This window comes from Tinamus guttatus, unplaced genomic scaffold, assembly GCF_059628265.1.
Source record: "Tinamus guttatus ecotype Peru unplaced genomic scaffold, ASM5962826v1 Tinamus_guttatus_pri_ptg000240l, whole genome shotgun sequence".
NCBI classification, from domain to species: domain Eukaryota; kingdom Metazoa; phylum Chordata; class Aves; order Tinamiformes; family Tinamidae; genus Tinamus; species Tinamus guttatus.
In genome coordinates this window covers 5935678-5956648 of record NW_028288774.1, presented here as the reverse complement: position 1 = coordinate 5956648, position 20971 = coordinate 5935678, and the positions used below count along the sequence as shown (strand labels likewise).

The window sequence follows — 20971 nt, the reverse complement described above, 5'->3', positions numbered from 1 at the left end:
TGGCAGCTTATGAAAAACAATTTCCCAGTGCACAAAGCCCAACATCTCAGAACTGAAACCACTGACCTATTTTGCTCCAAGTATTATAGAGACATCACTATATGGGCACATCCAGTTATTCACTAAAACCAACCATAATCGGTGCTATACAGAAATTTTACATGGAGGAAGAAAAAAGCAGGGGATGAGGGGATGTAAAGGGCTGATAGGGGGAAAAGTGTTTCATGTAAGGGGCTGATAGGGGGAAAAGGTTTTTGCTGTTGTCGTCGTTGTTTTGGGTTTTTTGGTAGCATTTGCATTATAGGAATTGATTGCACAAACATGCTCATCCAAGCAATGAGGTTCATTCACTAGAATGTCAGCTTCCATCAAAGAGTCATTCTTAACTTGAAATCAGCATGCCCCTAACAGAAACAAATGAACGGAAAAGAGCAGAATAGTTCTTTAGAAGCGGCCCAGCTGTCTCATGTATCCGACACTCCTACGTACAAATGTTTTCATTGAAGGGGGAAAAAAAGCACAAAGCCTGAAGCTGAATGCCATGGTTAAAAATGGCCTTCAACCTAAATACGTATCATGAGAACACTGTATGCTGAGACACTAAGCACATTCCCAGAGACGACCACACCAAAAAAGGACACTTCTGAAGCTCTTAGTGTTTTCAAGAGCAATGTTCCTAACAGAGGATTTTACAAGGCAATAAAATACTTTATTAGACAATTATATTATCCTAAATTGGCTTTTGGTAACTTCACAGTTTATTATAAGGACAGCTATCCCCAAAAGATTAATGGACTCCAGGTTGGCTACAAGAAACATTGCTATATTTTTTGCTTCTTTGAAAACTAGTCAAATACTGGAATTGTATGAGAGAAAAAATTGAAACTGATTTAAGGAGAAGAATTCAGTATTCTAGTAAATAGTGTGTGTGTGTATAAATGTATATAAAATATAAATATATAAACATATCAAAAAATCACATGAAGAGTCAAGTTTTGCTTTAAAAGTACAGCTAATCTCACTTATATCAGAAAGTCCACTATGGTACAAACTTGCAAAATTTAGCTCATTTAGTGTACCTAACGTATTAGGTACTGTGGTTTTCAGTTTGTGTCCCACATACCCCTGAGTACTCAAAGAAAACAAGCCTTTTGCTGTTATACTCCATTACAAATTAATTTCAACTTAAGGACTTGCAGAACAAGAAAAGTGGGAAATCATTGTTCTTTATAATAACTCATAGTGGTTTCATCATCCTGGAATAACATCCACAAAAGACAAAATATTGAGCAAAGATGATCCAAACTTCCTCCTAGGAAAGTCTGAAGAAAAGCTTGGAGCTACTGTCATAAAGTGTCTACAGGCATGGGTCATGAGCACAGAACTAAATAAATACTAACTTCCTTGGGATTGATTTCTGACAATAGAATTCTTTGCAATCTACCAATACATAAATGGCATTATATTTTTTTCTGCATGGCTGCAACACCTTGAAGTTTTTCTGTCCCTTCTTGATTCTATAACCTCTATTAATATAATGAAAACTACATGGTATAAACTTCAACTGTTCTTTTCTACCTGATCACCTATTTTAAAGAAACTCAGAGAAAATGCAGTATCTTCAAGATTTTTATGGCCAAACTTAGCTGAAATTGGTGAACAAGTTTCAAATTTAGGACTGACAGGTTTAAGCACAGGTACATACACACAAAGACATTCATAAAGCAGGACAGCATCAGCTGAAGCTTAGGCTGAAGATAATTAAATACTCCCTACAGAAGGAACAATCAGCCCCCTCTCCCATGGCACTGAAATGGCAGCTTGGTTTATACCTTTGAGACTAGCCTTGGAAGTTCTGATGTTTTTATTCTCAAATATAAATTAAGGTTATCAATTATTTACTAAAAAAGATTTTGTTCTCATAGTGCACATTTAATATTGAGAGCATCGTACTTGGAATAAATATGCATGCAATAGTTTATATTCATATACCATGATATATGGCGCTGCTGTTGCTGTTAAGATATGATTCAACCAAAGGTGCTTGTTCTTCCGAATGTTTCATTCTGCGCGTTCTTGTGCGACCGTCCACATTGGACTGAACCATTAATGGCTCCTGGCGCTTTTTTTTCTGCTTCTGTTCTAGCAATGCTCGCTGAGGGAAATGCAAAGAAAAGTATCTGTTACTGGACTCCAAACAACAGTAATCTCTGATGAAGTGCAATGGATTTCTTTTTACCTGTTACAGCTTTCCAGTGGTGAGAGCTAACAAATGAGATATTGGGTATTAGGTTGTAGGAAATCTTTCCCCCACCAAAATCCACCACCAAAACACCTTCTCCAGGAAATACAAAATAATTAAAACAGATCCTTCTGAGTAGTCTACCAGCTGCCAGAGATTGCTTGGAAATAACCCTTGGGAAAACAACAGTGTGACAAGTACTGGTTGTGAAGCAATGGGAAGGTGAGTAAAAGGCAGGAGGCACAAAGGTGTCAATTTAAGTTTTTGTAAATCAGGAGCAGATAATCTGTGAACTGGAATCAAGCAGCAAGGCTAGACATGAGGCTAATTTAAAAACTATGCAAGCTGACCTTTAATTAAACACTTGGATTTCTCAGTTTTAACTGATGAAAACCAAAGCAATACAGATGGGAGACAGGGAATTAATTACCTTACCAGTCATACAAGTCTCTTCTCCCAGATGCTGTGTTCATCATCTGAGGGTACTACAGGCACCTCTCTGTTTGAGTCCTTTTCCACAATCTCAGAGAACTGATAATTTTAATTATCCATTACCTTATTGCCTTTCCCTGCTCCTGTGCAGTGATTTTTGCTTTTAGAATACAGATGCAATAAACTGAAGAACAAAAATGAAGGCAGGACAACTTTAAGCCCCATGAGCTGTGCTGAACACCTCAACAAAACCTTAGAAAGGTCAGAATCAAGATCAAAATTATGTCATAAATAGAAAGTATCTGAATTTGAAGATGAAACTCAGGCTCATAAAACGATGCCAGAAGTGGACAGGACAAGAGAAAATTAAACACAGCTTAACTATAAACACAACAAAGAGTTACAGAAATGGCACCACAGAAAAATCAAAGGTAGAAATCCTAACATCAATTAAAACTTAATAGCAAAAATCTCTTAGAATTCAGATGAGAGATGCTGAATCCTTTGTTGTATAAGTCAGATAGGAATATAGTAGTAAATTGACAACATCACACAAAATACCATTAGTTTACAGCCACAAGGGCTAAATTCAGGGAACAGAGAAGGAAAGATGTGAAAACTTGATGGTGAATTTCCACTTGTTCACATGTCTGCCAGAATCTCTTGTCCCTTCTGGTCCTTCAAACAGGTAACACTATAAGTCAGCTTAAAACAACCTCTAGGCAGAGGGAGTGAGAATCACTCAAACTTCAATCATAAGAAAAATTTCAGTGGAAATTAGACTTCTATGTAAGCTGTAACCTTCATAGTCCTCTCTTTTGTACTCTCCAATGACTACATGCAATTTTCTGGCAGAATACCTCTAGCAGTTATCAACTATGTGTCAACGATTTCCCTGTTCCAAGATCCACACTTCAGAAAACAAGCAGAGTCCAAGATCTTACCTGCCTGTCAAGCTTCTGCTGACGCAAAGTACTGCCCTCATCATCTAGAACACTGCAAAGACAAAGGGAAAATAATTAGAAGTTTTTCACTCAGACCAACACCAAACAACAATCATTAGAGCCAATTCCTTCAAGAAAAGACTTCCACTATGTTCCATGGACTCTTAACACAGAAGTTGGCTATGGAGAATTTTAATACAGTTCATAAAAAAAAACACATAAACTGGTTCACATAAACTTAAAAGTTTCTATTTAGCTGGATGACAGAGATGAAAAATCCACAATCCAAAGTTTGCTTTTTTCTCCACTGTTTGATAAAGATGTCAACGTATAGAGCAATGGGATTTGACTAAAAATTTGCATATAAAGCATATAAGTGAAGAGCGCTAGGGAGCTACTTAGCGAATCAGCAGTACTCAAATTGCTTTAGGAAAAATAATTGTCTATTCCTTTTGCACACTGAAACAGATTTTTTTTTCTTGAATATCTGAAAAGTCACACTTACTGCTGCTAAGCAACCCAACTTTTTGAGACTGGCTACAAATAGTACCATGCACTGCCATATTTCCTTTCTTCTAATTGTTACAATTTGGGAGATTAGCTCCTGTTGCATTCAATCATTCTAATTAATTAGATGTTAAGAACTAATAGCACTGAAATGAGAAAACTATTTCTGTACAGTATTTTATCAAACCACTGACTACATATAGATAATTAAAGTGCTACAGAAAAAAAAGAGGCGCTTACAAGTACAATTTGTTTAATTTCCTCTTACAACACATATTCTTTTAAAAGATGAATTCCTTTTTACAATCACTTTTAACCAAGAGGCAAAAACAACCCAGATCAGACAAAAGTGGTTTCTGATCTAAATACAGCTAAATTTCAGTGCAAATGATATGTCATAAAAATACCACTTCAAATAGATTAATATACATTTGATATTGATATGAAATTAATTAAAATAGAGCGTATTGATTTTAAGACAAACAGCATTACAGTAAACAGGAGATCTAAAAAATACCACCTTTCAGACCCCAACATTATCAGAACTTGTAGTAAGGAATTATTGGCAAACCTTTATCATTTATATACTCGTTACGGAAGGGTGATGCTCCACAGAATGAAACTCTGATCTACTACTCTGATTTGGGCTCAGAATGAAGGATGCTGACGACAAGTCTTCAAGGAAATAAATAATATGCTAATTTCATAAGACAGAACACATCAGCACCAAGGTAGTCATAGACTAAAGAAATACACCCACAAAAATGTTCTGCTTTATTCCAAGTAGTCTTCATTTGATAGATTACAAAAATAAGTTATAAAAAGAAGATTCCTCCATATTGTATGTATTGCAGTTATAATGAAGTACTCTTGGAGGGGAAAAAAAGATACTGTATAAGCTACACTGCTACGAAGTGAAACACACAAAAAGGTTATTTAGGTGAAACAATTGAATAACAGATGCCTAAGTCTAAGATTTCAGGCTTTATGAGCAGAAAATAACTTCCTCATTTAATATAAAACATTTAGGGAAAAGAAAAAAGGAAATTATTTTAGTTAGTCCAGATCATCAGAACTGCAGAGGCAGGGATGTATATACAGCTGTGTTAGCTGCTGGCAGACACTGCTTAATTCCTTCAGTCATTTGTAGAGCTAAAGGAGATAACTGATTGCTTCTCTCATCTTCTGTTTTATAGATCAGGCTACGCTGACACCTTCAGATGATATGCTAAATGAGTTATATACACTTCTCAGACATTCCCATAAGCCATAAGTTCAGTAATTATCTTCCTATGATATAATACTTCGCAGTAATATGTTGGATCAGCTTTAATTCTAAATTCCCTATCATGGATGAGGTGATTGAGCATTTGGGGTGTCTTTGGTGTCCTAAACTTTCCCATTATACAGTATCCAGGCATAACACACTGCACGGGACAAGGCGGGAGAAAAACGTACTCATTTCTGTTCTAAATGTTACCTACTGTCACACTAAGCTAAGCTCAGGTTTACACAAACCACCACAGCCCCCTCCGATATCTTTATGCCTAACCTTACTGTGATGAACACGGCAGTTTTAGTAACACCCCAGCAAATGCTACCTGAAGGAAGGGTGTGATTCTCATTGATTCAGCTTTCCATGAATGCCAAGTGACACAGATGTATTGAAGGAGCCCCAGAAAAGTGACTCTCCAAGTCCTTCTTTATGTGACTTGATATCTATGAACCTCTGAGTTCTTCTCCATAATCCTTTTGTAAATATGAATTAAAAGTGCTTGCATTACGTAGCCTGCAACCTTCGCCAACTAAAACCGAACTCAAGCTATCTTCACTGATATGGAAGCTTAGCGAAATATAGTGATGCCAGCCATATGATTTCTCTCTTAATTGGAGCTGTATTGGAATGCCTTATTCCAATCACACAGTCACACCACACTTCGGAATCCTTCTGTGTAGAAAAAAAAACTTAGAAAATAGCCTGATTACCACCAGGTCTGTTTGTTTTAACAGTTACTCAGTGGCAGCATCCCTGAAAAGCTGCAGGTCTGACCTTTCTTTATAGTTGTTCTTAAATAGTCCTCACGCATGTCCAAAGAGAGAATCATTTAGCCTATACATTCTTCTGTTATGATAGCAAAACACTCTAGCTTATGATTTTTCATGGGACTACTAGACCTTGCAGGTACTGATCAACCTTAACGATTCTATGATTAATGGCCAATACTTCACATTCTCCGATTTTAACATGACTCCCTCAGTTTACCACGAAGAGACCTTTTAAAAAAATATAGCTTTGTTCCCACAGTGATTCCCCAGTGATTCCACCTGGACTTCCCTCTAGTTGCCTTAAAAATGTCTGCTGGGGACTCCAAGATGGAAGTGTGTTAGCAGCGCTTAAGCGACTCTTTTTCAGGCTCAGACAAAAGCCTAGCAGAAAAATCTAGGAGACCATTTTGCCACAGCATCTGCCAGTCCATGCATCTTGGCGGCAGATGCTCCAAGCTCCAAGAGCTAAAATATAGAGAAATTCTCCTTTCCATTCTGTGGGAAAACAGATAAAACAGACAAAAATCTAAGAGTAGAAACTGACTCTTTCCCCTTCCTACTCACTGGAAAGAAGAGAATCCAACTGCTCTTCTACCGGAAGAACAGCAATAGAGCAACAACATTTTCTGCGTCCCGGGCAGACCCATGTAGAGGATGGTTTCTTAAACGGCCATAGTTTTGCTATTCAGTGGTCAGAATGACAGCGGTGGACAGAAACCAACTGCACGCTACGGTGGGAAAACTGATGCTGTAACAGATCATTACAAAGAGTGTATGGCTGTAACGGAGAGCGAGGCTGTTAGAACAATTCTGGCAAAGTACTTGATATAATGTTAGAAATTCCCAGCAGCAGCACAAAAGAAAAAGAGACTTTTTTGATTAGAACATCCAAAATGCATGTAGTCACTGATAGGTTTGTTTTCGTTTTTATTTTTAATGGAGACGTCTTCGATACACTACTTGCAGTTCTACCATTTCTGCCTGGCAAACGAGGCAATATATTTGTTCCCTACTGGTACTGCTTCATATAGAAACATCTTCATATTTGATAAATATTTTATCAAAACAAAGGTACAAAATCATATTCATCACATCTTTGGAGGCCAGCATTGATTGCCATGAGAAATGTTCCTGTTGAAACAAGATTACACACATACTACCCCTAAACTTTCATAGACAGTTTCAAAGCATCATCTTTACATTTTTTTTCTGTTGTTTCATGACAGTGCATCACTAATGGCAGTGCCCCAAAACTTCATGCAAAAATAAGGACTTTGGTACAAGCAAAATGAACATACCATGAGAAAATTCCTGAACTGGTTTATATTACATAAAAGATAGGAATTGAATAAGAAAATAATATTCCCATTTCACAGATAGAAGCAGCAGCAAAGGAAAATTAAACAAGATACTTTCATTTCAAATTTCTCCTTCCATATTGCCAACTGCAATTCAAAAACAAAGAACCAGATAGAAAAAGAAAGAAATAGTCCATGTTAACCTTCCTGATCCCTCAGATCTTGAAGACCTGGTATGCTCCCTGTGCCAAGAGAAGCAGATTATGGGATCTTTTAGATTAAGGCTAACTGAAAACTAAAAGAATGGGAAGTAATGTGCCACTGAACATTTCAAACTCTCTAAATATACACGAAATACAAATTCTACAAAGTGAGAACACTTGGCTTATGAAATACCCTGTCATGTTCACCCAAATATACTTCTCTCTATTCTCTGTACTTCCATAACAGTAGCATCTAGAGCAGTTGTTTTTTAAGTCTTTAGAAATGAGCTTTCCAGCAGCACTGATGAAATGCTACTGAAATGTTAGCCAACTGGCAGGGTTGGGGAAACTCCCAGACAGAAGTCATGCTCCACAGGAAACGGTACATAGGTACTCAAACAACTTTAAATAAATAAATACCTACCCAGTGAAGCAAGTAGTCTCTGCAAAGTCTCAACACCCACAAATCCCCACTTAAAATAAGATCTACTCCTCCATGAATACCACATGCCAAGCTCACCAGAAGCAACTTAGAAGAACAGGATTACAGCAGACAACCCGGCCTAGACCTTTGTTTAAATGAAACAAAGACTGAGGGCAGCCCTCGTGCCAGGATTCATCCGGGCTTTCTGTCCCCAAAGCAGTTGCTCAATTCTCATCTAAACTAAAATCTGAAGCTTCTATCTTCATAATAAAATGAGTAAGCTCTCTCTGGAGCCATGTAAGCAAGTAAGAGTGGCCATCTTACTCATTTGAGGACATTCAAACCTAATTTGTTTATTAATGCCAACAGCAGAAGAGCAGAAGCTCTTAGGTTTCTCCCAGGCCATGCACATACAGGAGAGAGAATGTTCAGGCAAGAACCAGGTTCAGTCAGGCACTTTTGTACCATCACTGGTAATGGAGTTACCACTAAACTACTGACACTGGGAACTGCTGCAGAAAGGAAGCAACTCTTTCCATGAACTTTAATAGAAATAAAATTGTTCTACTATGCATCTCGCATGGTAAATAAATAATAATCGTAAAAAGAAAAGCCTGTTCAGGAATACATGACTGCTTCCACTTCTTGTGCAGCTGTTCTTCGGACCCTTATAAAGACTAAAAGAGATAAAGCAGAAGGATGTTTTTTTTAAAAAAAAAAAAAAAAAAGAGAGGGGAGAGGGGAGTGTGGGGAGGAATATGAATGCACATATACGTCAGAATTATCAGCACCAAGTCAGCCATAAAACACAAGAAGATGCAGAGATCGCACACTGTGCCAATGTTCTAAATGGTTGTAAAAGTAATGCCTGCAGAGCAGAGAGCTGAAAGCAGAGACTGAATTTGTAGTTGCACAAATAATTACAGAACCAAATGCTTTATTTTCTCTTCAAATCCTGACTGGCAAAATAGTTCTAAAAAATCCAGAAAAAAATGAGACCTTTCTGAATGGTCAGGAGCATTCGCCTCATTCGAATATTCATTGTACAGTAGTTAATATTTACACAACTAATTAGCCATGTCCAGTAATTCTGTTTTGGGGATTTAAAAACAACAATGAAAACTCTTTAGCATCTTATATTTTCCATTAAGTCAACACAGGACTTACACTTGTTTTTCTCTTCCATCACCACTCAGTCAAATACTCAGCATTTGCATCTCAGAAGAGATATCATCTTTAACAATGACCTGGAAGAGATGACAGCGGGTGCTCATCCTATCTGCAGGTGACACCAAGACAAGGGGATGAGCTGATTCACTCTGGAGCAGGGCTGCCACCCAGAGGACTTAGGCAGGCTGGAGAAAGGGCTGAGCTGCTCCATGATCACATCCAGCCAGGCCAACCCACCTGGGAAGGAAGAGTCCCCTGCAGCGCTACAGGTTGGAGCCTGACAGGCTGAAAAGGACCAAGGATCTTGCTGGATGGACAGATAAGTGGGATCTGGCAGTGTGTCCTGGCACCAAAGGCAGCCAGCAGCATCCGGGACCATATTAGTAGGTGCATGGCTGGTACACCATGGGGAGTGTGTATCCTCCTGCACTTTTGAGACCATACCTAGAGCACTGCAATCAGTTTTGAGAGATCCAGTACAGGAAAGACATTGATTAATTGGAGTGAGTTCAGGAGAGCGCAATCAGTGTGCTCAGGGGCTGGAGAACCTGCTCCATAAGGAAATGGTGAGGCAGCTGGGCTTTTTCAAGCCAGAAAAGCAGCAGTTTCAGGGAAACCTGTCAGTAAGCCTGCAATGCGAGGCTGTCCAGGGAGGCTGTGCCACCTCCATTCTTGGGAGTTCTCAGGAACCCAGCTGGATGAAGTCCTGAGCTGCCTGGTCAGACCTCACAGCTTACTCTACTTTGAGCAAGAGGTTACAGCAGAGACCTCCAGAAGTCCCCTCCAGTTTGAATGGCCCTATGAATATTCTGGATGTCATGCAAAATGGAACCGAAATGTCAGTGTCCCAATTTGGCTACACTGCAGATTGTACCGCAGTAGCATTAACTGAAAGAAAATGCAGCAACAGGAATACACACTCATAACTATTTTCTTTATTCTACTTAGACAATTGTTAAACTACACTCCAGCCAAATCCCCAAGATAACCATAAAACTCACATTTTTCTTTTAGTTTAATTAGCACAATTCATCAGAACAACTCTCCAGTTGATATGAGTTCAGGAACATACAGAACTGAAAGGAATTATAGAAATGAAATCTTCTAAATATTTCACTCAGAACAGATTTTAAGAAGAAAAAGAGAGTAAGGTAGAAGGATGGAAGAAGGACGTATTACAGGATATGCATAATCAAGCACTGACCAAACGTAAAGCCATCCAAAAGAATTTCTGCGTTGAAGAGAACAGCAGAGCTTCAGATACTGCAGATACACTTTGTATCAATAAGATCTGGCTTTGATTTCAATTGTGATCTGAAGCATGTAGACAGACAGCTTTCAGTGAAGACAGTAAGAAACCAGGAAAATACCTAGTAAGAGGCAAAGCAAAATTACACCATGAATCACATCTGGATTTTTTTTTAAAAATAGCCAAAACTACAGGGCTGTCACTACAGTTCTGAAAAGATTCTCTGAGCTATCACTTCTATCAAGGCACTCCAAGCAATTACTCAGAGGTGAATAAGATAGCACACAGCAGTAAATTACAGGGAGCGGAAATAACACTTGAGGGAAGAGTGGATGGTTGGGTTATTTCTCCCCCTTTCTCCACACACAAAAATTCTGATCACAATGTTAGAAAGGGAAATTTACATCCCAAAAGACAGAGGTAAATATAATAAACATGAATGATGGAGAACAAACACAAAACAGCCTTTGGGTATTATGCGAGCTAAAATAAAATAAATTATGTTCAAAGTAGATCAGGGAGAAGTGCCAGAATGGCACTGTCCAAAATGGAGGAAAAAAAAAAAAAAAAAAGGAAGGGTAGGGGAAGGAAAGAAAAAACAAAACAAAAAACCACTCAGACCCAGAGATACACTACCTAAAATGCAGGCTAATCCAGATGCCAAACAATATCTCTTTCAGGAACTACCTTTACTGATGTTAGTTTTTACTCAGAGTACAACCTAACATCAGTAAATGTAGCTCCTGAAAGTACTCTGAGTACAAACTAACCAAACAGCCACAAGACATATCCATTCCAAACACTCAAATTCATTTCTATTTCAATGCCAAATTCAAACCATCTCTAGCATCAGAACAGTGAAGCACATGCAAAAGGAATCAACCCATAGATCTACAAAGCACCTCACTACAAGAAGCAGCAAATTAAATGAACAGAAACTAGGGATAAGTACTCCCTGGACAAGGAGTCTATACTCCTTACACTTTAGAAATAAAGAGTGTTATCAGATGGCCTTGTCTGCTCTTCCTTTCCAGGACTGCTACAGTGGAGAAAAAAAAGATGCCACCTAAACCAGGACTCTGCAGTTCTGATATGGAAAAGACTGGGAAACACGGCTGCCAACAAAAAAACCTGCATTGTACATTTCACATAGCTGGCATAAGAGGGCTTTCTGTCTTATGCCAGCTATATGAAACACGCTTTGTCCAGTTGGTAGCATACGGGACCCATTCTATATCAAACAGTACAACCTTCTAAGAAACCTGTAAAACGAGATTAACGACTCAACTTCCCTTGCAAACAGCTTTACGGTGCAACAGTGAGGCATTACAGCTACAATAACCAATCCCAAAACAATGCTGGCACTTAAAACTTTAGTATTGTTCTGAAGAGTTTAACGAACAAAATGCTCATTCAGGCCACAGGGTCAATGCTGTAGGTATCAGTGAGGATTCTCCCAGCAGTAGGTGTAAACACTGGCATAAATACATAGGTGAAATATCCTCCCACTGTGTTTGAGTCAACTCATTAGCACAGCAGCTTATTAACAGATCCCACTGCCTACTGATCCATTTAGAGCAGGATAGGAAAAAGATACAGACATATTTCTTTGATTTTAGCAGAACTGGGGAAATAAGCTACTGCTTTATTCATTGAAAATGGGAAGGAAATTAGCCAGTACCCCTTGACAGCTGTAACAACCAAAACTAAAGAAAAATGTAGTAAGAATTACAAGCCTGATAGGTTGTGTTAGCAAAGTGAAACTGCCAAGCTCCTATTTTTTGCTAAAGGTGTTTTTTACTGAGTACAGTTCTAAAGAGTACGGTTTCTAAGAAAAGGCATGTCATTTTATGATAAAATACTAACCCTGAAACAAAATATTTAGTCATTTTTTCCCACACGGATACTATCTTTATAATCCAATCTAGTATTTTTTCCTCTAAAACTGAAGATAGCATTTTTTTTCCCTTCTGCTTAAGAGCTCTTTCTCATAATTATCCTCTATACAAGCAGAATATCCTGACAATACTGGACAGCATTTTCAGTGGAAAAAATAACTATCATATTCTGGTGCCCGAGCATGTGATATGGATTTCAAGGTATGCAATACTTTAAGATTTCAATAAGATGTTGACATCTAGCAAAACTAACAAACACCATTTGGCCTGGGTTTTGTGCATTTGTGAACACTAACTCATTATTTCTCAGAGTACTCTATGAAGATCAGGTATTCAATGCAGGCTGATCTACATATTTGGGTCCTGAACCCATTCAAATTCAACTTCATCTCATGGAAGTATTCCCACTAATTCCACATGGGGAAAAAAAAAAAAAAAAGACGTATATGTATAAACTCTGGACCAACTACTAACAATACTGCATTATTTTCACTTTATGCATAAACAGTGCATATACTCCTTTTCCAATTGAGCTATGCAGGTATTCATGCAAAGACAATCTCAGAGAAACATACAGTCTAGGGGTTGGACTCTGCTATTGGAATATTTTTATTTTCATCCTCACTTCAAATTATATTAGTCCTGAATTTATTTCTTAATTTCTTCTTGACTAGTCTATGCCCATTTTTGTTAAATTTTGGAATCGTGCAGTCTTTTTCCTAAGTAGACATACTAGGAGAAACAACATTAAGACAACCAAACGAGCCTGGATTCTTCTCATGCAATGCAGTAGCACCATTTCAGGTGCTTCACGAACAGATTTCATTGAGATTATTTGTGTTTCCCATTTCTATTATCTATTATTATGCATTATTCACACGGCAATATTTATGAACAGTGAACTGTGCAGAGAGCTATGAATCTGGCGGGGGGCGGGGGGAAGCTTACAGCACATTAAATTTAAAACACAAAAGGGAAAAGAATGAAATCATATCTTTCAATTTTAACCTTCATTTCCTGAACTGCGTGTCAAGTATTCACCAATTCCACCAAACAGTAACCAAGAAGAAAAAAACAAACAGATGAAAAGAGAAGATGCCTTTTCTGATGAGTTGTTATGAAGACTTTTACATGGAAAGGAGTATGCTCTTCTTAAAACAATAAATGCAGAAAATCATTAAGCTTTTTTTTTTTTAAGGTATGCCAACTCTAGGATTTTCTTTTAATCGGCAAGAAATTATCATCATTCCTAAATTGTAACATATCCAAAGATACTAGATTAAAGACAGTCTACTATTTTTTAATCTCTTCTCTTACATTACTTTTCTCTTTAATCATTTGAAAAATGATCAGCAAAGAGGGTATCACGTTTTACAAACCAAACAATGGCTATCAGATAAAATTAAAGAATTCTTTTGAACTATAGATTTTCAGTATAATTTCACTTTTGAAATGGATACATTACCAGCATGCTACCCAAAGAATTAGAAAGCACAATTCTCATTAAGGTTGTGCTGTTAATCCTTGCATACACTGTACTGAAAATTTTCACTCAAATGATATATTCTAGATATTGGTAGAAATTACAGTTCTCTAGACTCAGATTATAATTATATAGGATTGCAAATTGTACCTTTATCAGTACGCAGGAACAAAGCACAAAGCAAAATCTGCAATTCTAATGCGTGTTTTCATGCTAAATACAGGTCCTGAAAACACTGCAGTTCATTTACTAATTAGACAAAATTTGTGTTCCTTGTCTTTGTTTTTCTTTTCACTAAAATATAGGCACATTATGAAACAGCAAAGGGACAAATACACATACTGGCCAGAAAGAACACAGAAAAAAACTGCTTAATCTTTCCTTACCACAAAAAATATACATATTCTCCTTTTTGAAAATATTCCAAAATTATTCAGACATATGGTAAATTTGATGCAACTGGTTTGCCTTTTTTGACTGTTTATTTCTTACACCTGTTTTTTTTTTTTTTTTTTTTTTTTTTTTTTAAGGAAAGGCAAATTAATTTCATCCCATGCATTCAGGGAACAGACCTTAAATACATCTTCAAGTCTCAGTTATATTATGAGAACTGCTGTTTCTTAAGTGTTTACATGGAGCCAATAATAGCTTCAAGACAGAAAAAGTATCCAGATTCTAGATTTTTAAAAAATATCTTTTATAATTTTCCATGTATTCAGAGAAAGCACAAACTGTTTCCCAATCCAAGTATTTTAATTTCAAGAAGTCTATATGGAATTATCTCTACTTCTGATTTCAAAAACTGCATAGCTTTAGGGAGGTATCACAAATAAGAGCCATGCTATTTTGTAGCACATTTGTTCAAGCATAACGTAAGTCCTGAGGTAACTCAAGACAGTACAGGTCCTAAGCTTCTGCGTCTTCCATTTTTCAATAAAGGAAACAAGCATAATTCCATTTACTCCAGTGTATCTTTGAAGAAGTCGAAACATAAACCATATTTGATTTTACGGAACTAAAATGATCACAACTGAAATAGATCGGTCTAACTGCCAGAGCAAGACTGTATTGGCCAAGAGCACATAGTTCATCAGCACTTCTCCTTCTTAGAAATAAAACCACACATCAATTTATTATTTGCTGATATGCCATTGTAAGTTTGCATTTAACTTGTGGAGAGCAAAAGATGGAAGAATAAGTCATGCAGAGTTTTTACTGAACAAAGAGCTGTTCAGGTACTGTGACATTAGTAGCAAAACATTACAGGAAAGGGCTTTTTTACCACACTTCTCGTATTTTATTAATATGTGACTGAAGCTGCCATTTCAATCATTCCACTTCACCTGCTATAATGCTTGTTAGCAACAATTACAGTAAAAGCAATTCTCCATTGGGGGCTGGAGCTCCACATACAGCTCTGTCAGTGTGCACACTTCTCAGCCTGCTAACTCCCTCTTATGAAACATTTCCAACTAAAATATGGGTAAAATGGGATAGCAGCCTGTGGTCACTAAATTTTCTAGCATGGGAAACAAACTGTACTATGCAAGAAAAACTAAATTCTCAATATTCAGGAAAGTAGAAGTATTTAAGCTTTTCTTCTCTGTCTCATGCCAAACACTTGCCTGCTGCTACACTCTGCATAAGAATACATGACAAAGCAATGAACAAGTATATTTCTGAAAATTTCAGGAAAAATTCTCATTCCCATTGTGGTTCTGTGATAAAATTTGACCAGAGCAAATTTCATATTCCTTCACTAACAGTTCAATATCTGCATATTGGAGCTTTTACCTGGTTCCTTAAGAAACTGAGACTTATCCATCCATAATGTTGATAAATGTTTTTGTCCAGTCCAATTAATTTCAACTAAAATTAAGAGAGAGATGAACCCTTCAGAGACACTAAGCCCAGTAGGTTTCATGAAAAGGTGGTGACTGGGTGGAGGCAACTATCATCTCCATGGAGCGAAAGTTACAAGCTTAACAGTATTATTAGACAAATGAGAATTCCTCATAGGGAGTCATTATGAGTGACAACTATAAGTAATCTGGCTTCAGAAGTTGTACTGATCCAAAGCTATAAGATATATACTAGAGAATCAGCCTCACACACTGTGAAGAAAATTTACAAGGTTCCTATTCTCTTGTCTACATATGTATAGTTCTCAATATCTTTATCCGGATTTCTTTATAAACAGGTCAAAGACACACAAAAAGGTAATCTGTTTTAGAGGCAAGAAGGAAGCAGATGATGAAGGGGATATAATTGCTTTCCTGACCTTGCTACTGATTCATTACATAATACTGTAAAGGCCACACTTGCACTGCACGTGCAGTGTTCTCACCTGTGCCACAGGAGTAGTATGTCTCTACCCCGGCATCACATCCAAGAGCATCACACAAAATGTGCGTGTGAGGGTGAGACTCAAGGTGGGGACAGACTACACTAGGGCACTGAGCAAACAAAGCCTAAAACGGAAGTTGCATTAACACATCCAGACCACTGAGGCACTGGTCACCCAGAGCTCACAAGCTGTGGCACCCCATAAATCATCAAGTGCATGCCAGGAAAGACAGGAGATGACAGCAGGAATGAGAAGCAAGCATGAGTAACTCTCACATAAAGGAAGCTACATCAGACAAACCTAGAGAATCCTTTTAAACATAACCTGGAGAATCCTTTCAATCATTCCAAATATAATTAAACCTCTTCTGGCACGTGGGAGGCTGTTTCCAAATGTGACTTAGTAATGCAGACGGTATCATTTTGCATATTGAACCAGTAAGGAGCGGAAAAAAAAAAAAAAACAATGAAAATAAGATTCCCCTTTGCCTCTAATTAACATTCACACACCAGAAGATGTTTGATGCTCCTCTCAAATAAATACACACAACTGCAAATATTCCACTTTAAGGAATGCTAAATGTGTACTGCACAAAATGTCTAATGTCTAGCACGTGATCACTGTTACATGCACGTTAGTCATAGCTCTAACATTTCAGGGCACAACAGTCTCTGGAGCCTCTGGTGCTGCAGTTTAACCTCCTGTTGTGCCTTTCCCTCTTTTCTGCAATCCCTCTCAAATATTTCATTTCAGTTTTGAGAACTGCTGGAATTCAGCAACAAAAGAAAACCAGAAAAGCCTAACACCTAAGACAGACTAGCTTTATCATCACCACACTCCTCTCAGGTGTGCACAGTGTGTGCAGAACAAATCAGTCCAAGCACCAGCGCTCTCTGGCTCCTGGGGTCACTGGTAACATTCCGTGACCAGAAAATAGCATACTATATGGTCTTTGAAACATTCACCATGGGATCCTAGCTTCTGACCTGCCTTTCTTAACAGCTGCAACAAAAGGATTTTTTTTTTCTAAAAATACTGCTGGTTCTCAAAATTACCCAGGTCTTACTTCTTTACCTCCAAAGGACAGTACTTCTCAGCCTCAGAATGTCCCTTGTGATTCAGTGTGTCACAACTATTTATTACACCATACAAGGTCAGCCACTTCAACTTGCAGGTCAGTCAGTGAACGATCCTGCCAAAACTGGAACAGGATGATGACAAATTCAGCACAGGAATTATGAAAAGAAAGCTGGCTGGCACAAGAAGGCTAGAAATGTGTATGACAACAGCTGCTTCATTGATAGGACCCTTCACAAGGTCTTACCATCCTGGAAGAGCCCTGACTGCTAAGAGTGCACAAGAAGTGATCTTCACGTGCAGCAAACCAAATGCGAGCAGCCGCTTCCCTGATTTCAAGCCTTGCTGCAGCAAACACGCTGGTAAGCACGGACCACTTACCTGCATCACTGGCTGCATGCATGCACATGCATTATGCTGCTCCCTATGGATCACAGCTGTTCCCCTCTATTTCCACGTGCTGACAGAAGGATCTCTGCTTAAATCTCAAACTTGTTTTAGAAATATTTACAATGAGATTTTCTGAATGGCAGCAAAGACCTGAAATCTTGATCAAATATTCATCTACATAATCATTATTAAAAGATAATTTATGAGGAGCTGAAAGTTTAAGGACATACTGCCACTGATTTACTGACAAACGCAACTCATTCTTAATTGGCTTTAGTCCAGGCGATAACAACAAACATATCCCCAAAACAACATCAGATATTTGATAGCCCATTCAACAGAACACTACAGATCACACTTCCAAATACGCAGGACTCATATGAAAAAGACAGCAGCCACAGAAGCAAGCTCAGCAAGTTTTCATAGGTATTAACTATCACTAGACCAACGTAGACTGACTGTGAAATAAAAAGGAAACAAATGCTTTTCATTTCATAAGTACCTTGGGGATTATTAATAGTACATCAATTATTGCTACTCGTAATCCTAGTCTACTGGAGTGAAAATAAAAAGGAAAGAATATCATAGCCATTTGGATGAAAAATAGCAACAATACAGCAGTGCAAAACATCAAGTGCAAAGTCAAAAGCAAAATCAGACACAAGACCACACTTCTAATTAGTATTTATTACATATGCAGTGGTGTATAGATAGCATTGTTAATCTGAGTGCTAGTCCACTGCAGATGCAAAGACAGTTGTAAATTAAGACTCTATGGGCTGAATTTTCATGCCAAAACACACAGTTACTTTGAAGACTCCCAGCACAGTTAACTGGGTGCATTTACAATTCATCAATGCAGTGAGAACTTCTATGCCTTTTATGTATTTTAAGTTTTTCTTCAGAATAATCTTTTACAGATGGGAATGGGTTCTTCTCACCAAAGAACGCATAAAATCTGCAAAGTATTGTGTGTTGCTTGTCTTTGACAAGGCACTTTGACTAGGCAGCACAATAGTCATTCTCCTTTCTTCTCTCTCTGCCACAATAAGAAGCATCTTCAACAGAAGTTTCATATTTTCAAAGAAGCTCATGATTAGGAAATAATGTAAGCAGAAAAAGACAGTGACCCTGAATATTCTTGAAAATCCAACTATTAACTGTCCGAAGCTCACTCTGTATTACTGAATTCTAGTTTTTACAGGCCCACTGCAGTCTAATAGTAAAATACAGCTATTGGGTCTGTGCTTTTAAATCTTCTGTTTCAAAATCTTTGCATTTTAGCAGAATGCAACAAACAAAACTTATTAAACTGAAAGTCCAGTAATTGGGTAGCCATTCTCAATGGGCTCCCAGACACCTTACTATAGCCTTTAATTCTTCTTACTATTGATACTATTCCGCATCATTTCAATGAAATTACAGTTTTCAGAAATTGTAAAGTTAATTCTACAGGCCATAAAACCTTCCAAGTCAAGAGTTCACTTTTTTTTTTATTTTTATTTTTTCCAAAAGTCTTTGTAAGATAACGCTCTGTGTAAGATAACGCCTATTTAACCAATCTAAACTTTTCCATTCATTTCCTAATGACCTCCAGAGTTTCGGGGTGACATTTCTGACAAAAATAAAAGGATAGCCCCAGCCCACATCAAGAAATAACCTGAAAGTGAGGACACTCCCCTGAGATATTAGAAATACCTTTCTGAGAAGAAAACATAGAACAGACTTGACCCTGCCTATGCCACCCCCTAGGGCTAATCAGACATAGATTCCACAATTTTCTAATGGAAAGACCTTGAACTACACCAACTGTGAGATGCAAAGGACAGGCAACATTTCTCCCTTTCAGCACTACTACTCAGAACAACATCTATCCAGCAAAGCCTTAAGTATATAGCACTAAATGAGCAAATAACAGCAGTAGAAAGAAATATGGCAGGAAGGACAAAATAAGGACAGAAGAACCTTTCATTTTGTTTACATTTCTCCTGTGCTGTGTTTTCTTGGGTTTTTTTTTGTTGTTTGTTTTTAATCTGTGAATGATATTCAAGTCTCAAAGAAGTTCCAGACTACCAGAATATATTATTATTTCTGATGGCTAACATTTTAAGGGCATTGTCCAAGACCTACGATACATAGCAAAGTCATGATACTTGACCTTTTTGCACAGATATGATGATCCAGCTTCTCCAGGTACTAGTACAGTGTCATAAAAAATGTATCTGGCATATCAAGGAACAATGAGCCTAGTACTTTGGAAACCAGAGCCTAGGTTATGTGGCTTGTAATAGGGTGGCTAGAGCTCTAAGCAGACAAAAATCAAAATTCTCAGTCTAGGCCAAATAACAAAACTTGGATCAGAAGTCGCATACACAGTGCAAACTGAAATGATAGATGCTGAGCTTGCTGTAAACAGGCTTACACGCACACTGGAAACAGTTTAACTATGCAGCACATAGCTCATTAGAGACTGAACTGCACTGTTACTCAAAGGAATAAATCACTTCTCTATTTTTGATGTCACAGTACTGCTTTCAATATCTGTAAGCTCACATGCAGCTAGCCAAAATCTTTCTCTACTGCACTGCAGTATGCAGCATGGACTTACCACAGAGACTGAAGAGATTTAACAAACCCTAAACCAAGCAAGTCTACAGGGCTTTCTACATCTACATCATAGTATAGGTTTAATTATATGCACTATGCAGAGAGCCCTAAGCTCTACTTTATGGACTGCCAACAAAGCAAAGGTAGTACTATTTTATGTTATGTAACGCTGCTCTGCAGTTGCAGTGTCCCAAAAGATTACTTATTTTCCCTTATATTTAATCTGAAGTTTTAGGTAGGTAAATACCTAAACAACCTCTTGATTGCAACCTCTTGCTCTGCAGAGGTTTGTTTAAACTTTTACTCTAGACTTGAGTTGGGATTTATATTGGTCAAAGTAGTGGGATGCATTGCAAGGTGGAGTAAGCATATCAGTTTTCCAGTTGTCACTGTGTGACCTGAGCAGTTGGTCTAAGTTATCATCTAGATTAGTTATTTTTTAATTTCTGTGGTATATCACATAACTTCTCAAATCTTCAGAAGGAGTTATATCACATTGCACCTGTATTGGTAGCGGCAAACTACTTTGAAAACAGTAGTTTTCCTTACATTTTTCCCATTGGCACAGAACCTGCTTGATGGAAATAATCAGTCTTTGACTTCACTCGAATGTTTTTAAACTGATACAAAACTTGAAAGGCAGAACAGTTTTGA

At 37.7% G+C, this 20971-nt stretch overlaps 1 protein-coding gene across 7 annotated transcripts in view; it reads right to left on the bottom strand.

The window, feature by feature from the left end:
- The window catches only part of TUB (TUB bipartite transcription factor), a 113256-nt gene that overhangs the window by 27758 nt on the left and 64527 nt on the right, over window positions 1-20971 (bottom strand). For all 7 annotated transcript variants that reach the window (XM_088525748.1, XM_088525751.1, XM_088525749.1 and 4 more), the window contains exons 2-3: window positions 3619-3670; window positions 1993-2155 (exon numbers count right to left, since the gene is read on the bottom strand). In XM_088525748.1, coding sequence (XP_088381874.1) covers window positions 1993-2155; window positions 3619-3670 — 215 coding nt within the window. The remainder of the gene's footprint in view (window positions 1-1992; window positions 2156-3618; window positions 3671-20971) is intronic.